The sequence below is a fragment of the Boleophthalmus pectinirostris genome, unplaced genomic scaffold (genome assembly GCF_026225935.1).
Source record: "Boleophthalmus pectinirostris isolate CB_2022bp ecotype Guang Dong unplaced genomic scaffold, ASM2622593v1 HiC_scaffold_12, whole genome shotgun sequence".
Classification (NCBI taxonomy): Eukaryota; Metazoa; Chordata; class Actinopteri; order Gobiiformes; family Gobiidae; genus Boleophthalmus; species Boleophthalmus pectinirostris.
In genome coordinates this window covers 6,571,322-6,581,671 of record NW_026571018.1, presented here as the reverse complement: position 1 = coordinate 6,581,671, position 10,350 = coordinate 6,571,322, and the positions used below count along the sequence as shown (strand labels likewise).

At 39.2% G+C, this 10,350-nt stretch overlaps 1 protein-coding gene across 1 annotated transcript in view; it reads right to left on the bottom strand.

Moving 5' to 3' along the window:
• Positions 1-8,598: 8,598 nt before the first annotated feature.
• The window catches only part of ncam1a (neural cell adhesion molecule 1a), a 246,768-nt gene continuing 245,016 nt past the window's right edge, over positions 8,599-10,350 (bottom strand). The window contains exon 20 of the mRNA XM_055148709.1: positions 8,599-8,728. Within this exon, the coding sequence (XP_055004684.1) occupies positions 8,599-8,728 (130 nt within the window). The remainder of the gene's footprint in view (positions 8,729-10,350) is intronic.

The following is a 10,350-nucleotide window of genomic DNA, read 5'->3' as shown; positions in this document are numbered from 1 at the left end:
TGTTTATTTGAAGAACTGTTAGAGGAAATGTTAAAATATTAATGCCTATTCAGCCTGTTCTCTGTTCTGTTGTTATTACTAAAACTTGCCTTTCAAGGAGAAATGTTGGTCCCTGGTCTGATTTTATAAAATAAATTTCCCCTAAAAAGTGTGACTTATAGTCCATTTGACTAATACTCCAGAGCGACTTATAGTCCAAATATTTTGAAAAATAAATAAATGGTCAAATTCAGACATTTTAAGTAACACAAATTTTGAGACATTTGGAATTTTTGGAAATGTTAAAAAAATTATATATATAAAAAAATGACACCAGAAGACAATCTTTTAAGATAAACTTCAGTAACTCCAGTTTGGTTACTTAAATTGTGGATTGATAATTATTGCTTTGCCTAAAATGTTCCACAGTATGGCATTAAACCTTCTTATCTTCATGGAGACCAAACTAGACCAAGTTACAGGTCAGATCTGTGGAGAGGCGACCCCGCTCACAGTCAGAATGCCTGTTTTTTTGAGCTATAAAACCATCTGTAATTGAATAAATGTACTGTTTAATGTCATACTGTGGAACATTTCAGGCAAAGCAATGACATCTCCATAGAAACAAGCAGGTGATGGACCCCACACTCAAAAAGTGTCGTGGTCAGCTGGTCTGCAGTGCTTAAATTTGTCGTCTAAAAGCAATGGAATACACTGTGACAATAGTGACGATAAAACGTGTATGAATCTAGATCTAAGTCGGTATATTTATGGACAGGACATGAAACGAAACAACTATTCGTAGAGAAACACCAAAGGAAAAAGTGAAAGTATGACATGACATTATCCGCCTTCCCACAATGCTTTTGGTCTCTGCAGAGTAGCGAGCATTTCCACCCTGACTGCTACGGAGAGAAGCTAGCGTGTTTGCATAAAAGTCTTGGTCCAGTTCTATCAGACGAGCGTTTGAACGTAGTTTGTATTTGGTCCTTTTCAAAGTACGTGCGTAGAAACATTGGAAGGGTCTTAAACTAGCCACCACAACCAATAAATAAGTGTTTTGTACCAAGCAACTGTACACACACAACTGTAGAGAGGAAAGAGAAAACTTTATACCGAAATATCACCAGATCTCCTGAATTCTGACAGGATTTAAGATCCAGCGATTGAAATGTATTGAATAGGCTCTGTGCACAATAATGTTATAGGTAGCTCACTGTGTCTCAAAGCAAAATTTTATTAAAATATAAATGAATATAAAACAACCAACTGAAACAAAAATACAGACTGCCCGATTGTTTTTATAAGCAAATCTTTATAAAGTATGAAGTCGCACCTGTTTTTTAAAAGTGTTGTCAGTGACATCTAGGGTCGCCAACTCTCTGAAAAATAAAAAAAAAGGAGACCTCACTGGCAGGGCTGGTGTCCTGTCGATTTGAGCTACCCAGCGTTACTGCACATGCGCACAACCCCATCGATTTGAGGTCCCAATGCGGAAGTGGAGTAGCTTGATTCATCAGCCGGTTTCACTTTTCACTTTCATAAGGATTTGTTCGCTCGACAGTAGGTGGGTACTTTTTTATTTAACCAATCGCTGCTATTTGGTCGTGACGTATTTAATTAACTGGTATATTAAGGTTTTCCCAAATCCTGTAAGAAAAAGAACAATAACGTCTTTCCCCTTGAAAAAATTCACCAAACATTCTCTTTGTTCCAGCTTTAAATCCTCGATCTCGCAAATCGTTGCCAACACAGAATGTATGGCTCTTCGCTGATTGGCTGTTGCCCGAAATCGCACTTCCTGGGTTTTTGCGAACCGTCTAGTGTATTCCGATTCCTGACCTAGTCGCTGGAGAGAAATGGAATTGAGCGGAGGCACTAGGTGGTGATAACCTCGCTAGAAGTGGAGCAACAAGTTATATTTTAAAAGTGTATTGGTTTCATTGTCTTTTTTGACCAGATTGACCATGTGCGTGTTAGATTTGTGGCAGAATACCTACGTTAGGCTGCAGGTAGCTCATTTCGACACAGCACCGTATAGCGCTGCTTTGTTATTTTCCACTATCTTCTTCGCAACGCAAGCAACCTCGACCAATGAGATCATGAGCGAGATGAGTGTGTGCTGTCAGCAGGAGAGACTGAGAGTATGTTTTTGATAAATTTTCTTATAAAGTGATGTATATTTATTCATTCCATTGACTACACACTATTTTTGATTCTCACGGTAATACAGGACAAAGTGCGTCCCTTTTCAGCTCAATACGGGACGCGGACTTTTGTTTCTGAATAAGGGACACACTCCGTTTTTCAAGGGACGGTTGGCGACCCTAGTGACATCAACCGCAACTCACTGTCCATTGCGTTATCTTTAAGTGTTTATGAACTTTTAACCCGACTCTGCAAAAACCTTAGTAGAGATATAATTAGACAGGTACAACAAGTAGAAACAAGTAGTGATTTTAACAGTGAGCTAACCATTTGCAGTTGCGCGCAGAGCCAATTCCAATGTTTTCCTCGCATTATAGCTTAACTGTTTAGGTTTAACTTTACTGTATACATGCATCCCAAATTTCGGACTTCTGGTCATTGCACAATACATACTGGGAAAGATTTTTTGAAAAAGTGAGCATCAAATCGCCACGTTTGTTTTCCCAGTGGGATGAGTCTATTGACAAAGTCGATCTTTTCAAGTCTTTTGAACCATATCGCTTTTGTTTCTGGTTCTGACATTGTCATATTTTAGTTTTGGGATTCAGACATTGTAATTGTGTGGTTGTTGGATCCTAACAGTGGAAAACGGCTCGAGAAATGGGCTGCGGAAGTTTGCGAACTCCATAAATGCAAAAGGGAATCAGATCTGTGTGACTGCAAACCTCTGTTCAAACTGTTTCTCTTCCCGACGGAATTGAAAAGTAATGAAAGGTGATGGGCAGTATTGATCCACAGGAAGGACAAAAAAGGAAAGCTTTGGCTGCCTAAGAAATCATCTCGAGTTTGCAGCGAACATTGTGTATATGGAGCGCCAACAAAGCAGGATCCCATTTGTTTAGCGAACAAACAGAGGACAAACAGGCTGAGCTCGCACTTTTTTTTTTTTTTTTTACAGCAACATCACATCTTGGTCGCTTTGCAGCGGAAGGTGTTTCTTGGCGGACGGCTGGTGCCTTTCGCTTTGGCGTTGGCTTTTTAAATTCGTAACCAAGGTTGAGCACTCCATATACAAAATGAGCACAATGAGTGATATGGTTCAAAAGACTTGGAAAACAAACATGGTGATTTGATGCTCACTTTTTCGGAAAATCCTTCCCAGTATGCATTGCGTGACGACCGGAAGTTCGAAATTCGTGATGCATGTATTAAGTGATGCATGTAACGTGACGCGACTCCTAGAACCATAGTTAAGTAATAGGATTTCTTCTGAGTTGACTCGGTTTCTAATTCAAAGAACTCAGGTTACAAATTAACCATACAAATATGCCCAAACTGTCCTATCCCATTCTGCTTTTCAAAATCCGCTTGATAGAAACAAAGCCGTTTGCGCTCCTCCTCTTCCCTTTGCTTAACAAATGATCTAAAAATACGATAACACTAATTTGACAAAGCCAAATCCTGACCACTTGTTACACTTATGAAACGTAAAAACACCATGTATGCATTCACACTCATTGGCAAATCATAAATAAACATCATAGTATGGGACAGCATAGAACGCCCTGCACTTTTCCAGCACAAATAGTGGTCTTTACAAACGTTTAATAATGAGAAGGCAAAATTCACATCAGAAACTATAAGAGCAAATGGTGGCAACATTTAAGAATAAATCAGAAAAATAAAATAAAACAACAAGAACGGCAACATGTTGAAAAATACAGTAAAGTTTGCAGTAAAAATCAGGCATGCTTTAAGTTCTAATCTCTAAACCTGGAACACATTCAAAAAGCTAAATAGGCATCCACACATTTTTTTTTTAAACATAACAACAACAAAATCCTGACAGGAAAAATCAAACGGCAAACACATGAGCACTGCTGGGAACGCGCCGGGGTCTGGCTGTGTCCAAAATAATGCCAACATTTTGTATCTGTAAAATAGAAATTTACAAAGTTGGGAAAAATGATTCTACTTTTGGGTTTAGCTGGGGGTGAAAATCCATCTTCAAATGCATTACTGCCACCTCCCTGGCTGGAGTATGAATCCAAATTGGGAAAAAATACAAATTATTTATTATAACATTTTGTAAATTTGTGGAAAAGTTGTATATTTTTTTGGTGTATATGTTTTTCGATTACTCCAGTTATGGTATATAGAGCTGTAAATAATTTGATGCAAATTGGTAACTGAGTCTCAAGGCTCTCAAAGCTCTCGATTTACCATTAATCTACGTTCCTCCCCTCACCTATGATCATGAGCTTTGGGTAATGACCGAAAGAACAAGATCTCAGACACAAGCAGTCAAAATGAGTTTCCTCTGCAGGGTGGCTGGGCGCTCCCTTAGAGATAGGGTGAGGAGCTCATTCACATGAGAGGAGCCCGGAGTAGAGCCGCTGCTCCTCCACGTCGAGAGGAGCAGCTGAAGTGACTCGGGCATCTCCTCCGGATGCCTCCAGAATGCCTCTCTTGGGAAGTATGTCCCACCGGAAAGAGACCCCGGGGAAGACCCAGGACACGCCAGAGGGACTATGTCTCTCAGCTGGCCTGGGAACACCTTGGAGTCCCCTTGGAGGAGCTGGAGGAAGTGTCCAGGGCGAAGGAAGTCTGGAAGGCCCTGCTTAGACTGCTACCTCCACGACCCAGCCCAGGACAAGCAGAAGAAAATGGGTGGATCAATGGAAGTTGGTAACTAAAGACTCAGCCAAAGAATATAAACCAGCATTATAATTTGTCAATACATATTCAGTTCTTCTTTTGGGTTTAACTTGACAGTGACAATCTGTGTTCAAATGCATTACCAACTGGGCTGGAGTTTATGAATTTTATTATCAGTGAACCCAATTGAAATGTTTGTTTTTTATATTTTTACTGGCAGTAAGCATCGACATTCATCAATAAATTATATGAACTAACCTTATAATAGACCAATGAATACAAAGTTTTTACGTTACATGGTACTATTTTCTTCTTTTGGATTTAGTTGGAGGTGCACACACCATCCATCTTTAAAGGCATCACCGCCACCTACTGTGCAGGAGAAAATTGCATCTTGGATTGTGAAGTAGTTCTCAGAAAGTCTCAGATATTTCTCTCTCTTGTTGGCTACACTCCAACAAATGCGACACAATGTTATACAGTATTGGTCGCAGTACTTACTCTTACTTGCCAAAATTCACGGTGAAGCCTTCTCTGACTTTTAATAATAATGACTCTTGTATTAAGAACGTTTTATCGTGATTTGAGAAAACTGCATATAATTAAGTAAAATTATCTACCAATGGAACAAAACTTTTTGTACTTTTTTGTACTTTTGCTACTCTTAAGATTTAGAGCATTTAAAATAAGAAACAAATTTGATTGTTGCTTGAATTAGCAGTGGCTGGTAGGCAAAAAGTCCGTGGGTCCGCTCGTTTGTGTTGACAGTTGTGTGTGTCTGTCATGAGAAATCTTATTTTGAAGTAGGTTTTTGCATTTAATTGTTTTGACATGACTTCATCATCTTACTCTACGTCACTGAATGTTGAGGATTAAAAATGTAACTTTGAAAAGTTAAAACTCAACGATACTTGACAATGTTGATATTTTACTGTTGTATGACGATTGTTGATGTTGTACGCCGATAACTATTGACGATTGTTGATGTTGTATGCCAATATTTGTTGACTATGTTGATGCTGTGCTGTTGTATGACGATTGTTGATGTTATGTGATGATTGTTGATGCTATACGCCGATAACTGTTGACGATTGTTGATGTTGTACGCCAATATTTGTTGACTATGTTGATGCTGTGCTGTTGTATGACGATTGTTGATGTTATGTGATGATTGTTGATGTTGTACGCCGATAACTGTTGACGATGTTGATGTTGTACTGTTGTATGACGATTGTTGATGTTGTACGCCGATAACTGTTGACGATTGTTGATGTTGTACGCCAATATTTGTTGACTATGTTGATGTTGTACGCTGATATTTGTTGACGATGTTGATGTTGTACTCTTGTATGACGATTGTTGATGTTGTATGCCCGTAACTGTTGACAATGTTGATGTTGACTTGTTGATACGGATACTTTTTGCCTACCAAAATCGTGTTTCTTGTTTTCTTGTATTGGTAGATCATTTTACTCATCAAGTTGAATCTACTCAAATAATGTAAAATGTTCTTAATTCAAGTCATTTTTAACTTATCTAGATATTACTTTCTGCAGTGCAGGCTCTGAAAATTTCACCCCAAGATTATTTGTTGAAAATGTTTGGTTTGGCTAATGGAAAATTCCCGGGAACAACAAAGAGTTTTAAAAGAATGCTGTGCTGCCTCTAACAATTTCAGTTCGTAATAAGTGAAATAACTAGAAAATAATAACTGTAATCTGACAAAATGAAAATATTAGTTTGGACATAGCCTTTTAAATAACTGTTCAAAATGGAAGTGGTATTTGTCCCGTTGAAAATGACTTCTCAAACTTTTGATTTTGTGTGAATGTCTCAGGAGGAACTAAGGCATGTGCAGGCTGTTACATATCGTTCTAGTTAGAAAAGAACCCAGGTTGTATTTACAGATTTGCTGGAATGGTACGGTGCACTGCGAAAAAAAGGAAATCAACATCGGTTATGATACCTTGTAGAGTTTTCTTATTTAAAGCAACATTTACTTTAAATTAGAAAATACATCTTGCTACCAATAATTTAAAGAGAGGGTATTACACTTCTATGGGATATTAACCGTTAACACATACCTTTATTGTTTTGAAAATGTTATGTGCTATACTTGCAAAAAACAATGTATTTGTTTTAGATTCGTTCTTGGCGCTGAATCTCCCTTTCCCTTACTCCCAACTCTAAAGCTACGTTCAGACTGCAGCCTGAAGTGACCCAAATCCGATTTTTTTGCCCCTGTATGACCTGTGTCTGATCTTTTAATGACAGTCTGAACGATACAGATCAGATTTTTTCAAATGTGACCCAGACCATTTGGATATGTGCTCATAAAACCAATACATATCCGATCTTTTGACATGCGACTTCAGCCTGAACGGCCAGGTCGCTTTCATCCGACCTACACTTCAGGCTCGGAGTCTAGACAACGAAGGGAAAGTGAGGTTAGAGAGTTTATTCATATTTGGGGGGATCGCTGTATTCAGGCCAAATTGGAGGGGTCTTATAGCCTGATTCATTAGCCAGTTTCACTGACCTCGCAGCATTAGGATTCATTCGCTCGATGGTACGTTGGTCACAATGGTCACGATGGTACTTTTTCTATTTAACCAATCACTGTTATTTGGTCGTGATGTATGTAATGCGCCAAATCTCATAGGAAGAAGGGCAATAACGTCTTTCCCCTTGACAAATTCACCAAACATTCTCTTTGTTCCGGCTTTAAATCCTCGATCTCGGGAATCGTCACCAACACAGAATGTCTGTCTTCGTCTACATCCATCGACCGCTTTGTTTACTGTTGTGCTGTTCCACAAAAGGGACCCAGACAAACACTTGAGTCTGACATCATGGCTGCACAGCTCTTCACTGATTGGCCGGTGTTTCTTGTAAACCGTCTAGTGTGTTCTGATTCCTAACCTAGTCGCTGGAGAGAAATGAAATTGGGTGGAGGCACTACATGGCACAAGCCTCACTAGGGGTCTTATCGGAAGCGGGTGGTTTTTGAAATGATTGCCAAAGAAATATCTGAGCGTGGCTACAGGTGGTTCTGGCTCCATTGTCAACGAAAAATAAAGAGCCTGCGAGCCAAATACAAGGAGGCTAAAGACTCAAACAAACGAAGCGGCTGTGGATGTGTAACCGGTCCATTTTACGAAGACCTGGACCGTATTTTGGGAGAAAAGCCCAGTGTTTAGACGACTTCCATAAACACTGAGCTGGGACACTTTTGAGGCATTTAAAGTTCACACTGGAGATCACATACAAGTCGCATTTAATTGGAAATGTGAACGACCTCGCAAAAAAATCTGATTTCACAAAAACATCCAAATTGAGCATCAAGCCCTGCAGTCTGAACGTAGCCTAAGTCACTCCCCCTTCAGAGTGCTATCACAATACAACTCGCTAATGAAACTACTGCACATCGAATCAGGGTTTAAGTCCTGCTCTTTGTTGAATTATTCCAGAGTCCTCAAACATCACTTTAGGCATGTTTTTGAGGAAGGAATAACGTTATAACATGGTAGAAAGCCCCAAAAAGTAAATTTAGCATAATACTCCCCTCTATAATCAGTCTATACTAATGGCAAATGCTCAAATTGAGTTTTTCATAATTAGCTTGTACAACTGTAAATCTTTTATTTACATTCAACCAGTTTCATTTCCCTTTTTTGGCAGTGTTTGAGATTTGCACGGAGCGGTATGGCATACGACATTGCTTTGAGGTTTCAGTGACAGTGACCCCTCCCATCTCCTATGCCCCTCCCCTTTCCCCCTCCCCCTGGCCCCGCCTCTTCCTGGTTGCTGGGGTTACGCTTTGCTCTCGTTGCCGTTGGCCTGCGGGGCCTCGCTGGGAACAGTCTTCACTTCGGGCGCAGAGACGTTGTGGGGTTCAGCCGTGCCGTTCTTCACCTCTCCGTCCTCTTTTACCGTTTTACCACTAAAGACAAGAAACAGAACAGTCAGAAAAGAAAAGAAGCAGTTTTGGTGATAAGTTTTAGTTTTAAGGCCAAGTCTACGGGTGCATGAGTGCTTTATCTGTCTCATCCTTAGTTTTGTTTGTTGGTTTATTTGGCATGGGCATATTCTGATCTCCCTTCACGACAAAAAACAAAATCTAGTCAAGTTAAGATGACTTGAATTAAAAAAGTTTTATCATGATTTGAGTAAATTTCACTTGACAAGTAAAATGATCTGCCAGGGGAGCAAGACTTTTTGTACTTAAAATATGAAAATACATCTTGCTGCACTTAAAATAAGAAAAACAACAACTTTTTGCACTTAAAATAAGAAATAAAATCGAATGTTCTTGAATTAAGAAAAACACACTTATTCCATTGGTAGATAATTTTACTCGTCAAGTTGAATCTACTCAAATACAGTCAAATTTTCTTAGTTTAAGTTATTTTAACTAACATAAATATTGCTTTTTTCCAGTGTAGAAAAATTAAGTTGCACTGTGTAACTTGTCTTCCACCTACTGGTTTCCATGGTGATGTTGTTGGTTGAAAAAGATGTGATGTTGAAGTTGTAATGGTCCACTTTTTAATGCAAATTCTCTTTTGTGAAACTGCAATAAAAAGTTCAATTTCAGTCATTTTGATAAACATATAATATACTACATCTGTGCTGCTAGGGTATTATTGATAATCTCCATAGCAACAACAAATCAACTGTTGTTTGGGGCAGGGGCATAGAATGGTTCGGCAGCACAACTTTGGATAAAGTCTGAAAAGTCAGACGCGAAAAAAATGTTTGTTTTTATTTTCTCGAAGCTCATGAGCACAGTTCTTACTTCTTATGAAATATGAATTGGCCTTAACTTGGCTTAGTGTATCATGTTTGTTTCCATGGAAAGTTAATGCCATGCTGTGGAAAAACAATAACATCTCCATGGAGGTAAGCAAGTGGAAGAACACCCAGAAGAAAAGTTACATAGTGCACCTTTAAATTCTGCTAAGTGGTGTTTTATTTGCCTGGCAAGTCCAGAGCAATATATCTCTGTATTTGTTCTGTCTCTTTACATACATGTCAAAAGGAGAAATTCAATTTGTCAACTGGACAAAAGTTTATTTATTCCATCCAACTCCATCCTCAAACCTACTGAACCCAAACGGGGCAGAGTTGAGGTTGGTCCCTATCAACTTGTGATGGCCCAAGATATAAGAAAACAGAAAATAATAGCGAAAAAAAGGTAGCAAAAAACATCCTGAGGGGTGTACCTGGCTCTCGGGTTACATACTCTGAGTGTAGGGCAGGCCTGTCACAACCATTACAATGACCTAATGTATTATTAGGGGTAGCCAGGTCAGGTCCAGAGGCGTGAAAGCTCCATTATGTGCCTGAATGGTTATGCTAATAAAACGCAACACTCAGTGCAAGTTCAATAGGCCTAACTAACAAACAGAAACTGTAAACAGGTAGTTGTGTTAGTTCCAGAGTAGTTTCATTGTAGGTAGCTCCTCCCTGCAGATATAAGGAAGTGTCCACCAGCGTCTGACCAGAACTGAAGAAGCAGCTTAGATGAGCTGAGAAACGTATTCGACCAAATAAACTTTTGTC